This window comes from Peromyscus leucopus, chromosome 13, assembly GCF_004664715.2.
Source record: "Peromyscus leucopus breed LL Stock chromosome 13, UCI_PerLeu_2.1, whole genome shotgun sequence".
Classification (NCBI taxonomy): domain Eukaryota; kingdom Metazoa; phylum Chordata; class Mammalia; order Rodentia; family Cricetidae; genus Peromyscus; species Peromyscus leucopus.
The window spans coordinates 53,692,366-53,712,408 of NC_051074.1; the positions used below are offsets into that span (position 1 = coordinate 53,692,366).

A 20,043-nucleotide genomic window follows, 5' to 3' on the forward strand; every position below is an offset into this window, starting at 1 on the left:
AGGCAGGGGGTTGGTCTAAGTTTGGTGTCTGAGATAAGGTCTTGCTGTGGAACCCAGACTGTGAAATGTGCTGTGGAGTAGACCGGGTTGTGAAATGTGCTAAGGAGTAGACTAGGCTGTGAATCATGCTAAGGAGTAGACTAGGCTGTGAATCGTGCTAAGGAGTAGGTCAGGCTGGCTTTGAATATCCAATCCCCAAAACTTCCTGCCTTTTCTTCCTGAATGTTAGCATTATAGGAACATACCACCATGCTCCTCTTGGTCCTTGTTTTTTTCCCCCAGAGAGATCTTGCCCCGTAGCCTAGGCTGGCATTGAATTCATGATCCCCCTACCTCTATCAAGTGCTGGGATTATGGGGATGCCCACCACACACTGGCTGCCCTGCTTGGGAACTCTTGACCTGAAGCTGTTCTCTGTAGGCTCTAGGCTGCCTTTGGCCCTCCCTGCTGCACATGGCTTCTAGTCCGGCAAGAGTCTGAAGGACCTGTCAATGCACCTCCCTCTGGATCTGTGATGGCCTCACCAACCCAAGTCCAGAAGTGACATCTAGGCTGAGGGCCAGTCAGTTTGGAAAATGATGAAACTCCTGCAGCTATTTTTCTTGTTTCAGAAAAGAAAGTCAGTTTACTCCAGAATGAAAAAGAAGAAATTAAAAAGTAAGGATGTGACTGCTCCTAGGTATGGTGGGAGGAGAAAGTTTATTGTAGATAAAGGAGAGCACAGCCAGAGGCAGGGACATCTGGGAGAGTCCAGGTGAACATGACCAGGCTGAGCTGGGCCACATCAGAAGTGGGAAGGGAGAAGAGAGGGCAGGAGACCAGGAGACCAGGAGGGTAAAGGGAAGACCAAAAGGCCAGGTAACCAAAATGACTGGATTATATAGGAAAGGCAGCTGGGGGAAGGGCAGACCCTGGGCTGGAGAGGTTTAGGATAGGGAGTGGGAAATGCCAGCCATATCTTTTAGCAGGTAGGGACTGAGGGATGCTGGGAGAACCTGGCAGCTAGGCCCACTTTAATATGTTAAATAGGCACCTCAGTTAACCATTTGTCTGGAGTTGGAGACATAACAGCTCCTACCTAGAAGTTTCCCAAAAGATTTTAAGGAAGACCTTACGTCTCACACCTTGGTGAATTCCCACTTGACATTCGTCATGATTTGCATAAAGCAATGCAAACAAAGTTGACCTTTACTTAATTTGCTGTTCCTTTCCTTGAGTCATTAATAAAGGTTGGCTGGTGTCTTCTCTTCCTGACACTATTGACATTTGAAGCCACATGATTCTTGGGTGTGGGGGTTGTCTTCGCCTGTTGAAAGCTGTTGCTGTTCAGCCGCACCCCTCGACTCTGAGCATTGCTGTAAAATCCTTCAAATCCTTTCAACCAGAAGTTTACCCAGATGTTATCCATCTCCCCCCTGCATGGGTGTGGTGGTCTATTGTGTACCTTAATAAAATATGCCTGAAGATCAGAGAACAGAACAAGCCCCTAGATTAAACACAGAGGCCAGGCAATGGTGGCACACACCTTTAATCCTAACACTTGGGGAGACAGAGATCTCTCTGGATCTCTGTGAGTTAGAAGCCAACCTGGACTACATGAGCTTGACTTGGTCTAGACACAGAGACACAGAGACAAACAGTGGTGGCCCACACCTTTAATCCCAGCACTTGAGATCTCATGCCTTCGCTTGGGAAGTCGCACACCTTTAATCCCGGCACTAAGAAGGAAGTGATGGCTGGGCGGAGAAAGGTATGTAAGGCATGAGGAGACAGGAACTGAAGCCTTTTCAGGCTGAGGAGTCCTCGAGGTAAGACCTGGCAGTGGCTTGTTCCTTTGTCTCTCTGATCTTTCAGCATTTACTCCAATATCTGGCTCTGGATTTTTTTTTTATTATAAGACCATTTAGCAATTCTGTGTTACACACGGGTGTGTTACACGTGGGTGTCATTTGTCTTTGGGCAGAATGGGGGAGGGCTGGAAGGTGGGGCAGGACATTCTCGCTACAGTTGGGACCGACTATTCTAGGTTCTAGATTCATTTGTGGGTTTGACTGAGGACCCCGAGTCCCTCAGAGGTGGGCAATTTACCTAGGAGCAGAGGAGGATGGTGGGCCGGGGTAGGAACAAGATCTTCAGTTCCCCGATATGTAAGGTTTCAGTGGCATCATGTCTTCAATCTCATCGATTCTTTTGGTTCTGTTTGTTTTTTGACACAGAGCTAGCTCGTGCTGGTCTGGAACTCTTTATTTAGCCCAAGCGGGCCTTAACCTACCCTCTGCTGGGGTAACTGGTTTTAGCCACCACACCCAGTTCAGTATTGCATTCTCCCTCCACCCACCCCTTTTCATGGTGTACGTGTGGGGGTACACGGGCACAAGCGTGCATGTGTGTGGAGGCCAGAGCGAAGGACTCTAAGCAAGCAAGCATGGCTCTGGCAGGCCTTGCCCTCCCCCATTCCCTCTTCCTTGCTAAACCATAGATGACATCCCTAAAGCCAGCCCCCAAGGTCTGTTCCCTTATTTGGCCACTTCCTCCTCCTGAAGCTGACCACCAAGGTCCAGATATCAAAGTATTGAAGTCCAGCAATCGAAACCCCCTTTTGGCTACCCTAATTAACATGGCCGATTAAAACAAACTAACTCGTTCTAACCCTGGGTTTCCCAGTTTCCCATTGCCTATGGGCCACATCTGTCTCTTCTCTATCCAGAGGCAGTCCTTTGTCCTCTAATCAGATATCCCAACCCCTTGTTTGTAGTTGGATTTTTCTTTGGGCCACCAGCTCACAAATAATGACATGGAGACTTATTATTAATTATGAAAGCTTGGCCTTTAGCTAAGGCTTGTCTCAATTAGCTCTTATAACTTAAATTAACCCATATTTTTTAATCTATATTCTGCCAAGTGCCACATCTCCTGATTCCTCTGGGTCCCCTTGTATCTCTTGCATGCCTCCTACTTCCTCTCTCTGCCCGGAAGTGCCGTCTATACCTCCTGCCTAGCTATTGGCCATCCAGATTTTTATTACAATATACCTTCACACAGTGTACAAATACCCCACAACAACGCTTGTTCCCCTCCCTTCTCCCTCATCCTCTGTCTCCTGTCTTTGTCCCTTATCCCTGTTCTCTGTCCCTCTTGGGCAAATAAATCTCCTCTGTACTGCAAACTTGGTCTTTGTGTGTCCTGTGATGACTCCGGTCCTTGCATTTCCTCCTTGGAAATGCTCTCAACCTCCTTTGAGGTAGAACCTCTCACTGGCCTGGAACTCACTAATTGGGTTAGACCAACTGGCCAGAGGGCCCCAGAAATCCTCCTGTCTCCCCAGTGCTGGGGTTGTAAGAGTATCCACCACACCCAGAATTTTTATGTGGGTTCTGGGAATCTAACCCATGTTCTTGTGTTTTCAAGGCAAGGGCTTTACAGATGGAGCTGGAGCCTTTCCTCCAGACCCCGATATCATATTCTCAGTTCTTAGATGAGATCTGGGCATGGTGGCACACACTAGTCATCCCTTCGGAGGTGGAGGATCAAGAGTTCAAGGTTATCCTTGCCTGTGCAGTGAGTCTGAGGTCATTCTGGTCTCCTAAGATCCATCTCAAAAAATCAAGAAAGAAATAGACAGATGGACAGTGGTGGCACATGTCTTTAAATCCCAGAACTTGGGGAGGCAGAGGCAGGTGTTCGAGGCCAGCTTGGTCTAAAGAGCAAGCTCCAGGACAACCAGGACTACACAGAAAAACCCTGTCTTGAAAAACCAGGCTGGGCAGTGGTGGCTCACGCCTTTCATCCCAGCACTCGGGAGGCAGAGCCAGGTGGATCTCTGTGAGTTCAAGGCCAGTCTGGTCTACAGAGTGAGTTCCAGGAAAGGCACCAAAACTACACAGAGAAACCCTGTCTCGAAAACCAAAAAAAAAAAAAAAAAAAAAAGAAAAGAAAAAAAAGAAAAAAGAAAAATAGATAAAGTTTTTAAATAAAAAAGTGCAAGAAGTGCAAGCTTTTATATATATATAAATTTCAGGGAGAGAAGGTATTTATGAAGCCTGGGCCCAGGATTGCCCCTGGGAGGTTCATGTCTCTTTCCTGGACCTCAGTGTTTTGTAGGTGGCTAGTCTCCCAGTGGCCTGGTCCAGAGGACCCTGAGCATCCGGTTTTGTTTTGTCTGGTGGCTTTCGCTGGCCACGCTCCCTGGCTGGCTGCTGTGGTGTGGAGGGCCTAGTTCATGTGCTCACCTTAGATGAGTAGATGGTGAGCGGGGTCTGAGATGACGGCAGCAAGGCCACATTGAACTGCTCGGGGACATCAGTGACTGTTGGAATTTTGTACTCCTCTGGGCTCCTGGAGTACAAGACACCTTCCGGAGAGTAGTGCAGCTCTTCAGTGGTATAAAGGCCCATTCCTTGAATAAATGCGCCTTCTATCTGAAGGGGAGGATGGCAATTTTAAGCCTGGTGGCAAGGTATCCTTGTGAGAAGTTCTTTATCTACCCCTCAACCACGCTCAGGAAGGGGTTTCCACTGAAGTGGTCCAGCACCTACCTGCCCAACATCAATGGCCGGATTCAGGCTGCAGCATGCATCCATGACAATGTCTGTTCTGATTTTCTGAGACAAACAAAAATTACCTCTTTATAGAAACTTGAATTAAAATACAATTTCAAGGGGCAGAGGATATTGCTCAGTATTAGAGTGCTTCTTTAGTATGCACAAGGCTCTAGGCTTGATCCCTAGTATTACACACACACAAAAAAAAAAAAAATAAAATAAATAATAAAAAATACTATTTTCAGGTTAGCTTAGAACATAAAGACAATTGTTGCCACAGATGGTGACCTTGAGTTCAAACCCTGGACCCATATGGTGGAAGGAGAGACTTCAATTCCGAAAGATGTCCCCTAACCTCCACATGTGTGCTGTGGTGTATGCGTTACCTCCTCCTCAATAAAAAAAGAAGAACTTCAAAGAGCTTTTTGCTATTCCAGAACCACTGCCCCGAGCCTTATCAGCACTGGAACTGGGAAGATGGCTGACAAACTTCACTTGTGGTGCCAGGCCTGGCAGTGACCTGGAAGACCTGCACGTATTGTTTTGACTTCTGCAAAGTGACTCCAAAGTCCGGGGCGTGTTGGCGTGTGTGAGTGAGTCACCTGGTAAATAACTGAGCCTGCGTGTCCCCCTGATTCTCTCCCTGGCTTCACTGCTCTAGTAGGATTCGTGAGCGTATCTAGTCCTGGAAAGGGTTGGATGCAGGTGGTATTGTTGACATTTTACTGAGAAAGTCATGTAGTACATGGTGTGTATACGTTTAGGGGCTTGGAAGATTTTAGAAGGGGTCAAGGTCGGGGTCGAGGCCAGCTCTGGTTCTCAGTCTTTGTGGGTCTGCTCCCTTCTCTGAGAGACAGTGAAGCTATCAGGCCTTCTGTTTTGTCACGGTGTGTGTGTGTGTGTGTGTGTGTGTGTGTGTGTGTGTGTGTGTGCACATTGGTTGCTGAGGGCCTCAGAAAGCTCCTAAGTATCTCTGGGCTATCTCAGGAATACCTCTGGACTTTACTTTGCCCACCATTCATTAGTATTTATTCTGGTAACATCTTTCTTTGTTTAGGCTTAATATCTGGGCTTCTCCTTTCTAGTCTTTTTTTTTGTTTTTTCTTTCAAGACAGGTTTTCTCTGTGTAGTTTTGCGCCTTTTCTGGAACTCATTTTGTAAACCAGGCTGGCCTCGAACTCACAGAGATCCGCCTGGCTCTGCCTCCCGAGTGCTGGGATGAAAAGCGTGAGCCACCACTGCTCGGCCCTTTCTAGTCTTTGCATTGGAAGTCCCTCCCGTCCTCCCTTATTCCTTCTTCCCTTCCTCCCTCCCTCCCTCCCTCCCTCCTCCCTCCCTCCCTCTCTCCCTTCCTTCCTTCCTCCCTCCCTTCCTTCTTTCCTTTCTTCCTTACTTCTTTTGAACAAGTTCTCTCATGTAACTCAGGCTGGCCCAGAGCCTAGCTGTAAATGGCCTTTTCAAATCCTTCTGCCTTGTACCTTAAAGGGCTGGGATTACAGCCATGCGCCACCACACCTAGTTTCATGCAGTACTGGGACTGGCATGCAACCGAGGGCTTCCTCCATGATAGGCAAATATCCTATCACCTGGACTATAGTCCCAGCCCTTCTCTTGGTAGTTTTTGAAATTGAGTCTTGCTGTGTAGCCCAGGCTGGCCTTGAACTTGTGGTCCTCTGGCTTCAGCTGCTCAAATGCTGAGATTGCTGGTGTTTCCCTACCATGTCCTTAGCTGGCAATTCTCTTCTGACTCAAATCCTGGTCTCGGGCCCTAGAAACAGCCTTCTTTCTCCACCTGGGTAGAAAGGGAGGCTGGAGACACCTCAGCCCTCCTCGGTGGACATTTATTTACCTTGGCACTTGGTGTGGTTTGTGCTGTGGGTTCGGGGCAGGGGAAAGAGAGGGTGACTCAGCTGATGGACACCTTTGGTTGCTGGCCACAGACCTCTCCAGACGACAGTGCCTCACAGCACATCCATAGTGGGCTGGCGACTTAGTGTCTCTGGTTTCTGGTTGGTTAACGGAAGAAGTTTTGTCTCATCAAAGAGCAAACTGTCGCCGGGCGGTGGTGGCGCACGCCTTTAATCCCAGCACTCGGGAGGCAGAGCCGGGCGGATCTATGTGAATTCGAGGCCAGCCTGGGTTACCAAGTGAGTCCCAGGAAAGGCGCAAAGCTACACAGAGAAACCTTGTCTCGAAAAAAAAAAAAAAAAAAAAAAAGAGCAAACTGTCTTTAAGAGTTTAACGTCATACTGAAATTTCTGGACCTTTAGGTATACACATAAAGTGTGAGCCACAGAAAAGACCAAATTTTAACTCTACGACACCATAAATTCTGGAAGATTCCTGTGTTTGTTTCTTTAGGTAGAACTGACAGATAAGTACGTCCCAAGAATTGCGTGGGGCATATTTCTGCTGGAAGCGCATTTTTTGCTTCCTTGAAATTCAAGTTTAATTAGACAACCCATGTTTTTATTTGCTAAATCTGGCAACACACCTGTCAGTGTGGAGGCTCTTATGACTAGCTGGTCACCCAAACCAGCTTCTGCTAAGATGGAGCCTCAGGAATGCAGGGACCCTGGCACCTGGGCCTTGGAGGGGAGCCTGAGGCAGGACTCAGGTTCACCTCCAGGGCCGCTGCAGAAATACCGTTAACTATGTGTGTGCCTCCATGTGAAAACCACAGGGAAACAGTCGAAAACAAGACACGAATAATCCATCTGTGATCGCATGAGTAATCAATCCTCTTTAAAATGATCTCACATAAAAAAATGGAGCCGCAGAGGCCCGCAAGATGGCTCAGCAGTGAGGGGCGCTTGCTGCCATGCCTGACACCCTGAGTTTGATCCCCAGGACCCGCGTGGTGGGAGGAGTCAGTTGATTCTCACACGTTCTCTTCTGAGCTCCGGGAGTGCCACATGGCATGCCCCCCTCAGGAAAAAGAAAAAAGCTAAAAGAGGTCGACACAGTATAATGCACCAGAAAGAGAAAGGGATGTTCTCTGCAGACATCCCTTCATTCACTGTGTCTTCAAACTAGCTTGTTCACGGGCTGGGGGCATGGCTTAGTCGGCAGAGTGCCTGGGGGCCGACCATGCACAAGGCTCTGAGTGTGGTCTCTAGCACCTGCAGAAACTGCGCATGCCTACACGCGATGCTTATAAGTCCAGCATTTGAGAGACAGAAGCAGGAAGATCAGAAGTTCAAGGTTATTTTGATTGCTTAGGGAGTTCAAGGCCAGCCTGGGCTACCTGAGACCCCGTCTCAAAAAACATTTTTTTCCCTTAGGATATTGAAGTAGAAAAGAAGTTAACTAACAATAAATAAATAGAAGTATTTTGATATGATATGGCCGTTATAATTTTCATAACGTAACAACTTACTACACTTTGGTTATATCTTATCTACTTGATACTGCCCTCTTAGTTTCCAGAAGGGCAGCTGGAGTATAATTGACAGGTTTGTCGTTTATGGGACAAGCTGATCGTGATTGTGGCTAGACGTGCTCCCTGTCTTCAGTAGGTGGCTTCTTGATGACCAAGAGCAGGCACAGCATTCTTTCCAGACCCCACCCCACCCTAGTCTGTTCCTTTAGACTTCGGTCCTGCCCTGAGAATAACGACTACGGATGAACCTCAGCTCTGCTACTAACTGATCTCCCGCTCAGACTGGACAACTTGTCCCCCTGAGGAATAAAACCCACGTTGGGGGGAAAACTTTGGAAAGCAGCTCTGTCATCTGAAATGATAACTTTAACACACGAATCACATTCAGCCGGTCACAGACATTCCTTTTTGTCTACTATACTGTTATTTTAGGTGACAATCCCAAGAGAAGACTGGATGTCTTGCAATCCCCTTGGAAATGAAATGATTATCTTCTCTTTTGCAGATTATGGGGTGGCACTGGGTCACTTTCTGCACAGTGCGGTTGGTTAGTTCTGTTGCTGACCTAACTGCCCGGGCAATGTTAACTCAGCGTACCTTGTGAGCGCCTGTCAGGCAGTCAATTTCAACCTCAGAACACGCAGCCCCATAGACATAGTACGGGAACGGGTCTCCCTCCTGCTTCTCCCAGTCCATGAAGGCCTTGTAGCCCCTGAGGGAATAAAGTCCTTTAGAAAGGGCATGAGGAAGAAAGCAAAACAATGTCCACACTTTAAAAAAACTACCATAGTTTACAGTAGCATTTCAGCTGGCTGAAACTCATTTCAACCAGTTTTTGGTCGTTTTGTATTTTCTTCTTTAGCTCTTTTCAACTGTTTTTTTTTTTTTTTTTTTTACGTCATTCAAGCTGCTCCCTGTATTCACCTCGACGGCCCTCTGCCTCCCTTTTCAAGAGGGTACAGCTTGAGCTGTGGGAAGGATGTCAAAGATGGAGAAGATAGAGATGTTTGTTCTGGGGCTGACAATTTGAAATTTGACCTTGGGTCCTGTCTGCACATTGGGAAACCCCACTAATTTGGGGCTGAATTCCCAGAAAGCCCCCATCGAATGGGCTAACCTGAGCCACAGGGGACTTGGTAATAACGTACCAAGGCTGATACAAGAGGCCTGGTGATTCAGGCCGTTCATTTACACCTGAGGATGTAGTCAGTGGTTACAGGTCTTGTTTTGATTTTAGTATTAATTTTTGCAGAGCTGGGGTTTGAACCCAGGGCCTCTCCCAAACCAGACACGCACTCTCCCACTGAACTGCATTCCTACCCTGAAGATGTGGCTCAGACTGAGGGCTGGATGGGCTTTTCTGGGGTCACCCTGGGCTGCTCATCACCTCTTCCCTCCTTTGCCCCATGAATACTTCCTTTTGCGCATGCGGCGTGCATAGCTTGGTGGCTTACTTGGTTAAATTTTAACCATAGTGCCATATCCTTCTTGAATCTGATAGTCAGCTCTTTGCTTCATGTATTTAGTTGACATGAATTTATTGAGAACCCCCGCCCCCCCATTGGTTAACACTGCATCTATGAGGACAAATGGTTTCTCACCCCACCCCCCAAACCTGCTTCCAAGGAGCAAGGTTTTATGACAAAGGAAGGGAGACTGGTAAAGCTGAGTGACAAGTTCTGGGGATGATGTCTTTTCACGACTCACAGTAAAGAACAGTGAGGTCAGCAGTAGAGCATTTCCTTGACATGTGCAAGGTCCTAGGTTCAAACCCCAGCACCAGAATAAATAAATAAGTGTAAATAATATTAATAAATCAGTGTTTTTAATCCTATACGGGTTAGTAATTATTTAATATTTCTTTAACTATACATACCACTCAGAGGCTTATGTGAATTCACAGAATTTTGGGCCTAGAATAGACTCCCCATAATTATATAGTGCAATCTTATTTATGAATAAGGACTGAGGCCCAAGGCAATTGGATTACCTTATATTCTCTTAGCTAAGCCAAGATATTGTTTTGAGTTTTACCTGAAGTATCCAGTGGCTGAAAGACTGATTCTTTGTTCAAATGCTGTTTCTATCTGTGGAATGGGCATATTTAAGGGAGATTAAATGGATAATAGTATTCATTAGGTGAAAATGAGCATATTTCATCTGCTAAAATTGACGCCTGCTCCTTGACGCTGATGCTCTGCCCTAACAGTACCCATCATAGCTTTTTTTCTCAACTGGGATATGACAGTTTCCTCCAGTTGTTTTTGAAAGCCTGGAGTGAACAATACAGATTAAAATCCCATGATTTATCCATGGTATAGGGAACAAGTTCAAAAGTTACTTGAAAGGGTGGCTGGAGAGATGGCTTATAGTTAAAAGCGCTTGCTGCTCTTGGAGAGGGACCTGCCTTAATTCCTAGCACCCTCTGGCAGCTCACAATTGGCTGCCATTCAAGTTCCAGGGGATCTGACACCCTCTTCTGGCCTCCACAGGTACTACACACAAGCAGTACACTTACATATGCACAGGTAAACACAAACAAAATAAAAATTAATAATTCTTTCTTGTCGTTGTTTTTCCTTCTCTCTGTCTCTCTTTTGAGACAGGGTTTCTCTGTGTAGCTTTGGCTGTCCTGGAACTCACTTTGTGGACCAGGCTGACCTCAAACTCAGAGATCTGTCTGTCTGCCTCTGCCTCCCGAGTGCTGGGATTAAAGGTGTGGGGCACAAACCTTTAATCCCAGCACTCGGGAGGCAGAGGCAGGCGGATCTCTGTGAGTTTGAGGCCAGCCTGGGCTACAGAGTGAGTTCCAGGACAGGCTCCAAAACTACACAGAGAAACCCTGTCTCAAAAAACCAAAAACCAAAAAAAAAAAAAAAAAAAAAAAAAAAAAAAAGGTGTGTGCCAACATGTCTGACAATAAATAAATATTTTTTAAAAAGTTATTTGGAGTTAATTTTTTAGTGTTAACAACATAAGGTGTGTGTGTGTGTGTGTGTGTGTGTGTGTGTGTGTGTGGTAATTATTCTAGTGAAAAAGTGTAAGGTATTGTGAACTTGGATTAGGTGAGTTATTTCCTTTGATACACAGTTCTCTTCCCTACTGAAAGCATCAGCGTTTTTGTGTGGCTTATGGAGGCTCTTTTCTTCTTTCCTCCACAAGCAGAGTGGAAGGCTTCTGGATGCTCCTCATACACAGCCTTTCCTCTTCTGGGAAACTGCCCTTTCCTGTGTTAGCTCTCCACACACCCCGGCACAGCCCTCTCAACCTTAACCGAAACCCGCTCACTTGGAGAACTTTCCAAAGTTAGGGACAGAGACAGCATCTGCTCTTAACCCGTGGGTCGCGACCCCTTTGGGGGTGGAGTGCCCTTTTCACAGGGGTCACCTAAGACCATCACAAACACAGCTGTTTGCATTACGATTCCTAACAGTAGCCAAATTACAGTTATGAAGTAGCAGTGAAATAATCTTATGGTTGGGGGGTTGGTCCCCACACCATGAGGAACCGTATTAAAGGGTCGCAGCATCAGGAAGGTTGAGAGCCACTGCCCTAGAGGAAGCGTTTCTGCTTTGGGTGGCTGCTCACCGCTGTGGCACTTAGCACTGTCTTGGGTTGCTATCTCACATAAAACAACAGATTGAAAGAGGAACACTTACCCAGTCTTTCCATGTGCCTTCTGGATTCTTCTTAATGACGGGCTCAAGACGTTTCAGAAGGATCTGACAGGCATTCTTGAAGATGTAAAGAAGAGAGCCTGGTGGTTAGGACTCGTGCCAAAGGGTCTTCAGCGACCGCAGGTCAGCAAGCGCTCACAGAGCACCTGCCCCTCAACTTTGGGAACAACAGATACCCAGCCCAGGCCCTGGAGGTTAGCACCAGTCCCAAGACTCACTCTCCCCACCTTGCCTCACTTCCTATAGAAATAACCCAAATTTCTACTCTCAGACTCTCATAAATATCGAGGCTTTACGTCTCCCTTTCTTTGCTTAACTACATCTTTGATATTTATTTTGTCTTTCTCAGTTATTAAAGTAAATGGAATAAACATATTTTCATTGAAATTTGTGCTTGCTACAGTGACAGGCCACTATCCCTCTGGGTTTGAAGCATTCAACTCTCTGCCCATCCCTCAACCTGTTCCTCTGTCTATTATGAAACCACTATCTAAAGGCCCTGGCTTTGGGTTCGAAGTGAGAAAATAAGAAAATTGATTTTAAGACATGCATGCAGGCAAAACACTCATATACATAAAATAAAATGTAAATCCTAAAAAAGTGGAACTAAAAAGCCAGGCGGTGGTGGCTCACACCTTTAATCCCAGCATTTGGGAGGCAGAGGCAGGGAATCTCTAAGTTTGAGGCTAGCCTGGTCTACAAAGTAAGTTCCAGGACAGCCAGGACTATACAGAGAAACCCTGTCTCAGGAAAACAGGGCAGGAGGGGGGAGGGCTGGCGGGGGGGGAAAGTAGGTCAGGTGGGTCACAACTTTAATCCCAGCACTGGGGAGGCAGAGGCAGGTGAATCACTGAGTTCGAGGCCAGCCTGGTCTAGGATGGCCAGGGTCTACACAGAGAAGCTCTGTCTTGAAAAACAACAACAACAACAACAAAACAAAACCAAAAATCAAACCAAACCAAACCACAACACAGAACTAACTGTAAACCCAGTTTCCAATCCTAAAGCTAGATGTTCTAACCCTTAGCTAGGCTGGCAACCCCACACTGCCTGACCTGCTCCCCTCTTGTGTTAGAGTGTACCCCAAATATAAACTCATGACTTTGAGCTTTTCATATATTTGTTCTGAGAAAAACCCATTTCATGTGACTGAAATGATGAGGCTGGGAGTTGCATTGAAGGTAGTGGGGCGGCCATCAGTCTGGACGCCTGACAGACCAAAGACTCCCTCTGGACTCAAACATGTGCATGAAAGGGACTTGTGTGTCTGCTCCGTTATATTCTGGGTCTGTGCATTACTTCACTTTACTCTAACTAATATTTACTCCCAATTTTTTGGCTGCCTAAACTTTTGCTAGTGACTATGGTGATTTGAATGATAAATATCCCCCATGGTCTCCGGTAATTTGAATTCTTGGTCTCCAGTTGCTGCTGACTGGGGAGGCTTAGGGAAGTGTGGCCTTGCTGGAGGAAGTAGGTCGCTGGGGGTGGGCTTTGAGAGTTCCAAGAGTCCCTCCATTCCCAGTTCATTCTCTGCTTCCTGCCTGAGGTTTAAGAGGCGAGCACTCAGCAGGTGCTCCAGTTACCATGCCTGCCTGCTGCCATGTGACCCCACTGTGTGCCATGGTGATGGCCTCTTAGCTCTCTGGAATCATAAGCCACAGATAAGCCCTTCTTCTTCTTCTTCTTCTTCTTCTTCTTCTTCTTCTTCTTCTTCTTCTTCTTCTTCTTCTCCTCCTCCTCCTCCTCCTCCTCCTCCTCCTTCTTCTTCTTTATAAATATATAACTATATTTTTTGAATATTAAATAGTTTTTTTAAATTACAAGCAATTTATTGAATCACACTAAGCTTCAATATACAGTTAAAAAACCTTACAATTTAAAAATGTACACAGTTTAAACTCCAAGTTCATTAACTGTTATATTGCCGTGAACCTCTTCTGACTGTGTTAAGTACAACCCAGTAGGTGTCAGGCCTGGTGGGTGTGACTGCCCCGCCCAGGTCTCTGTTTTGAACAGAAAGCCCTCTTTTTATAAGTTGCCTTGGTCATGGTGTTTTATCACAGCAATAGAAAACTAACTCAATGATGGATTGCTTCCCCGAAGCCAACCACCGTGCCTGTGTGCAGATAAGAGAACCCGAGATGTGGTAAAGTTCACCGGGGAAAGAGAGGGCCGCGGTCACCTGCACAGCTCTGCCGTTGACATCGGAGCCGATGGACGCTGCTGTAGCAATCGTATTGGGCACCACAGCGGTGCTCGTTTCACAGATGTGCATGTGAGACATGGGTATTTTCAATTCGCGGCTGGCCACCTGGGAGAGAGGACATATTTCAAATCCAACAAAGATGTCTAAGAAAGCCGAAGCTATTTTTGTCAAATTAAAAACATCCATTTTAGGGGGCTCAGTGGTTAAAAGCGCTGGATGCTCTTCCAGAGGACCCAGTACCCACATGGTGGCTCACAACCATCTGTAAGTGCAGTCTCAGGGATCCATGGCCCTCTTCTGACCCCTGTGGTCAACAGGTGTACAAGTGGCACACTGGCAATACATACAGGCAAAACAAGAAGTTAAAAAAACAAAAACAAAACCAATCCATTTTAAAGGCAATTTTTTATCTTGAGTTAGTTTGTATGACTGTGTGTATGTGTGTGCTAGGATTAAAGATGTGTGTAACCACACCAGGCATAAATCATTGTTTTTAAATGAAAAAGAGCTGGGATTATAGCTCAGTGTTAAAGCACTTGCCCAACTTGCACACGGCCCTAGACTTAGTCACCAGGACTACTGGGAAAAGAAAGAAAGAAAGAAAGAAAGAAAGAAAGGAAGGAAGGAAGGAAGAAAGAAAGAAAGAAAGAAAGAAAGAAAAAAGAAAGAAAGGAAGGAAAGAAAGAGAGGGGGAGGGAGGAAGGAAGGAAAGGAAGGAAGGAAGAAAGAATGAATGAATGAATGAAGGAGGGAAGGGAAGTTACAGGATGTCGATAGTTGATGAATCATTTGCTCTCTCCAATTTTTTGTTAGCTTGTGTGGGTGTGTGCGGGGCATCTATAATAGTGTTCTGCAGTCTCGTGAGTGGTGACTTTACAAATAATCCTTTCTGCCTCTCGTCCCTGGCCAAGTCCCAGGAGCATTTGTATACGCATGGGGTTTCCGTCATATTGTTCATTGTCATTTATATGCAAGAAGCTTTTCAACTAGTCAAGGTCTTTGAGTTTGAATGTATGGTCATCATTTGCCTTAAAAATATCCCAAGTTTCAGGTATGTCAACCATGTGTGGAAAGATGAATGGTTGAATTTTAATTATTTTACCTGTAACATTTTGGTGTGAATACCTTGTCCCAGTTCGTTGCCTCCATGAGCAACCAATACAGACCCATCGGTGTAGATATGAACAAGTGCAGCTGCCTGTAAGACAATCCAGAAGGCATACCTTATTGTGTGCTGGCAATTAGGGAAGTTCAATATGAGAGATGAGGTAGGGGCTGGAGAGATGGCTCAGTGGTTAAGAGCAGTGGCTGACCTTCCAGAGGACTCAGGTTCAATTCCCAGTACCCACATGGTAGTTTATGACCGTCTATAACTTCAGTTCCAGGAGATTCAACTTCCTCTTTTGGCTTTAACAGGTAATTGCATATACATGGTGCAAAGACATACATGCAGGCAAAACACTCATAAGATAATTTTTTTTAAAACTTTAGAAAAAGAAGGTTCCTATGAGGAGAGAGGGTTAAGAAAATATTAGATAGAGACCATGGTAAATGAAGACCACATGAGAAAAGAAAGAAACAAAGAGCTAAAGAGGCCCACAGAAATCCACAAAGATACCCCACAAAAGACTGCTGGCAATGGTCGAGAGACAGCCGGGACTGATCTACTCTGATGATGGGATGGCCAAACACCCTAATAGTTGGGCCAGAAACCCCATCGAAGGACTGAGGAATCTGGATGCAGACATCCACGGCTAGGCCCCGGGTGGAGCGCTGGGAGTCTAATTAGTGAGAAAGAGGAGGGTTTATATGAGCGAGAATTGTTGAAACCAAGGTTGGATAAAGCACAGGGACAAATAACCAAATGAATGGAAACACATGAACTGTGAACCAAAGGCTGAGGGGCCCCCAACTGGATCAGGCCTTCTGAATAGGTGAGACAGTTGATTGGCTTGATCTGTTTGAGAGGCATCCAGGCAGTGGTACCAGGTCCTGGGCTCGTTGCATGAGTTAGCTGTTTGAAACCTGGGACTTATACAGGGATGCTTGGCTCAATCTGGGAGGAGGGGACTGGACCTGCCTGGACTGAGTATATCAGGTTGATCCTAGTCCTCGGGGGAGACCTTGATCTGGAGGAGGTGGGAATGGGGGGTGGGCTGGGGGAAGGGGGGGGGGCAGGAAGGGAGAGAACAAGGGAATCTGTGGCTATTATGTAGAACTGAATAGTATTGTAAAATAAAATAAAAAAAAAAGAAAGAAAATATTAGATAGAAAGATAGGGGAGAGGAGACAGACAGAAACACAGGATAGCTTCGGGAGGGCCTGGATCAAAACCTACAAGCCCCTTCTGCCTCTTCAAAAGGGCTTTTTATAACAATGCCAAGGGGCGGGGCAAAAGACCGGCACAGCCAAGTGCAGACCCTTCCAAACACCTGAAAACCACGCCTGTGGTCCAGTCAGCCCCTTATGCAGCCCTGGTGGGAAAAGCAAGCTTAGATTCTCAGACCCTGAGTAATTTGGGCCTCTACAATGAGGTAGTGAAATCTTAGTCTCCAGGAGCAGAGAGGTCAAAGGGGCGAGGTTTCCTGATAGGATATTGGAATTTAGCTCTACTCTATGCAAAAGTTGACTGTAAAGAACTTCCCTACTAGGGGCTTAGATCTATCTATCTTCCTTCCTTCCTTCTTTCCTTTCTCCCTCCCTCCCTTCCATCTCTCTTCCTTTCTTCTTTCCTTTATTTCTCTCTCTCTCTCTATGTTTCTTTTTTTGAAAAACTCTTACTATGAAGCCTTAGCTGTCCTATAACTCTTTATATAGATGAGGCTGGCCTTAAACACACAGAGATCCACTTGCCTCAGTATCCCAAGTGCTAGGATTAAAGGCGTGTACTACCACTCCCACCTGGTCTCAACTATTTGAAAGTAAGCCCCAAGCCGGGTGGCGGCGCCCGCCTTTAATACCAGCACTCGGGAGGCAGAGCCAGGTGGATCTCTGTGAGTTTGAGGCCAGCCTGGTCTACAAAACAAGTTCCAGGAAAGGTACAAAGCTACACAGGGAAACCCTGTCTCGAAAAAAAAAAAAAAACGGAAAAAAAGAGAAGAAAAGAAAGTCAGCCCCTGGCCTAAAATCGAGGGCTGGTTGTGAAACTACTGACTCTATTGTTTTCCTTCCCTGAGCTCCATCTAGACAAAGCATGAACTAGATGCGGCTCTGTGTCAAGCGAGTCCCAAGATGGTGGGGGACACAGGCTGAAATCCAGTCATTGTGGGGTGGAATGCTCAGTGGCAGAAGGGTGTGGCGTGTGGGTTCTGTGAGAGCTGGGGTCTCCTCTTGTGCTGCTCGGGGTCCCCTGAAGTGACAATGGATGGATTCAAGAAACAGAAAAGGGACTAGGGTGAGTGAATCCCCCTCTGGCCTGTAACTGAAAGCTCTACTCCTTGTCACAGAGGTCCTTGAGGATCTGGTCCCATCCCTCCACCCCCAGGGCATTCCTGTCTCCTCTTGCCTTGTCCCCGGGTCCAATCTCACCAACACTCCTCTTGGACCCTGGCTCCTGTTCTCACTTCCTGCCTGGCCCGGCCTGATCTCCCTCTGTCCAGCATTTAGACTCCCCCGTCTCCATTCTCTTAAGATTCCCTGCACCCTCTGACCCTGTCTGGGAAGATCCATCCCCTCCTCCATACTTCCTCTTTCAAGTCCTGGGTGGAACAGTGGTTCACGCCTCTCCTGTTCGTGTCCACCTGGAACCCCAGAACGTGCCCTTAGTTGGAAATAGTTTTTGCGGATACGGTTATTTAAGACGATCAGACTAGTAGAAGTGTACCCTAATTTCAATGGCTGGTGTCCTTCTCAGAAGGCTCTGGGGCAGCCTCCTGGACAAGGGCTGTGAAGCCGGAAGCAGCCAGTGGAGTTATACGGCCATAAGCCAAGAAGGGCCAGGAGCCAGCAGAGGTTGGAAAAGCCGAGGTAGGATTCCTCCCTGGAGGCCTTGGAGGGACAGTGGCTCTGCCGAAACCTTGAGTTCGAACTTCCAACCTCTAGAACTGTGAGGAATACTTTTTTTTTTTTTGAGCTGCTCAGCATGTGGTAGTTTGCTGTAGCCACCACAGGGCACCCCGGGGACATGGCAAGCTCTGCTCTGAGTCTCTCCAAGCAGGGCAAGTGGCCTTGTGCGACTTTGTGTCCTAGAGGGAACTTTGAGCAGCTTGGAGTCACAGCGACTATGTAGAACGGAAAGGTGGTGTGTCCCCCACCCCACCCCCCCCAGTCTGGAGATGCCCGGAGATTCCGGGATGGCCCGGAGGGGTTGGGGAGCTAGGAGGTGCCCGGTGCTAATGACAGTATTTATTCACTGTTGCCTGTGGCCCGCTGTGTGAGGAGGTGATCCAGCCCTGTGAGTCACCAGCCGACCTGGCATGACACCTCCCAGGCCTAGCCAAGTGGTTCTTGGGTGCATCAATTTACAGCTCCGCGGGGAAGCTGGAGCCTTTCAGATGGAGACCAAAAGTCAGCACTTGGCTCACTTCTAACATGGCAAGACAGGAAACTGGCCCCCATGGCTGACCAGAGGGCTGTAGTTGAGGTGAGAAGTGGCCATATTGATGGCCGAAGGAGGTGCGGAGTCATTTGGAGAAACTAGCTGCTTGGTTTTGTCTCTGGTTCTTGGCACGGTACTTCCTAAACCTGGAAAAGTGATAGCCTTTGCTAAGGAGATGCCTCAGGAGGTGCCCGGATAGGTTTAGGGTGAGGGGTCAGCCTGTGTGTGTGTGTGTGTGTGTGTGTGTGTGTGTGTGTGTGTGTGTGTTTGTAGGTGGTGGTAGTGGTGGTGAGGGGGGGCTTGGTGGTGAGGGGGGTGCTTCAGCCCCTCCTCACCTTCCTGAGTTCTGTGCTCTTCCCTGGGGGGTGAACACCCGGAAGACAAGCTCTTTGTTCCTCCCTAGTGTCTTGCCCTGGGCATCTCTTCCGCTGGCTGGTTCTGAGCTGTGTCATTTATATAAGGTATTCTAACAATAAAATGGAAAAGGCTTTCCTGTGAGTTGTTCCAGAAAAATCATTGCACCTGACTGGGGATAGTGAAAAGCTCTCAACTTAGCAGTCGCTTAGACAGAAGTGTGAACAGCGGGCGCGCACACCATTTGCAGGTGGTGTCAGGAGGTGGGTATAGCCTGTGGGATTTCATCCTTGACTTGTGGGGTCTAGGCTAACTCTGGGTTGTTAGTGCAACGACTGAGTCGATCTGTTAGTCACCCAGCTGCTGTTCAAGTTAGTCTGGTAAAGACTCAATATTTGGTGGCAGAGAAAAAAAGCCACACTGGTGGCCATCTAGGGTCTGTTGTGTTTCTGCCATTGATTCTGCCCCACTGGTGGATGGGACAACTCTGTACCTGTTTACGGAACAGTCCTATTGGATCTGGGCAGGGATAGGACCCAGAAGTCAAAGTCAGGGCACCTTATCCTACCTGTCAGGGGAGAAAGAGCCCTGGAGGTGTGTCTGGGCTCTCCTGGGACAGGCTTAGGGTTGCCCTGGTTGACTTCCAGACTGTTCCAGAACTCTTGCCAAGCGCTCTATATTAATTTTCTCAGCCAGTCCTTATCAATCCTGAGACTGTCACTGTGACTGTTAGTCTCACTTTACAGCCGAGGGAGCCAAAGCTCAGAGAGGCCGAACAACTTGAATGCCACACACCTAGCAAATGGCAGGCCAAGGATGTCTCAGGGTCTCCTGACTTCAGTTGAGCAAGGATTTGGATCAATTGCTGCTTTTCTTTCCTAGGAGGAACTCCCTTTCACAGGGCAGGTGTGTGTGTGTGTGTGTGTGTGTGTGTGTGTGTGTGTGTGTGTGTGTGTGTGTTGGGGGGAGGGCTGGGAGAAGATTGTTGTCAGTAGTGGGTATGAACGGAGGGATGCTTTGGATGGTGTGCATACAAAACAAAGCACTCTAATGTTCAAAGCCTCGCCCAGTTGCTGGGTTTTCTCACCTGGATGGATAGCAATGGGTAAGCAACAGCCATGCCTAGATTCCTAAGGAGTTTTCTGGTCCCTGTGACGCACTGGGATACAGAGAAGGTCTGCTCAGGCCTGGTACCATCTGGAGGTCTTATCTGCGTGCATGTTGCTTTTCTGCCTTCCTTGCGCCCCTGGATGGATGACTTGCCTCTTCCTCTTGCCAGTTTACCCAGGACAGTTCTGGACCCCATTCCCTCTTCCCCATCAGAACCAATAGATTCCTGGGGA

The 20,043-nt window shown here is 47.3% G+C and overlaps 1 protein-coding gene across 1 annotated transcript in view; it reads right to left on the minus strand.

The window, feature by feature from the left end:
- LOC114704265 (aldehyde oxidase 2) overlaps window positions 1–20,043 on the minus strand; it is a 78,221-nt gene that overhangs the window by 931 nt on the left and 57,247 nt on the right. Inside the window, exons 27-33 of the mRNA XM_037210454.1 lie at window positions 14,912–15,007; window positions 13,786–13,914; window positions 11,583–11,657; window positions 9,958–10,010; window positions 8,521–8,635; window positions 4,536–4,601; window positions 4,230–4,418 (exon numbers count right to left, since the gene is read on the minus strand). Of these exons, the coding sequence (XP_037066349.1) occupies window positions 4,230–4,418; window positions 4,536–4,601; window positions 8,521–8,635; window positions 9,958–10,010; window positions 11,583–11,657; window positions 13,786–13,914; window positions 14,912–15,007 (723 nt within the window). The remainder of the gene's footprint in view (window positions 1–4,229; window positions 4,419–4,535; window positions 4,602–8,520; window positions 8,636–9,957; window positions 10,011–11,582; window positions 11,658–13,785; window positions 13,915–14,911; window positions 15,008–20,043) is intronic.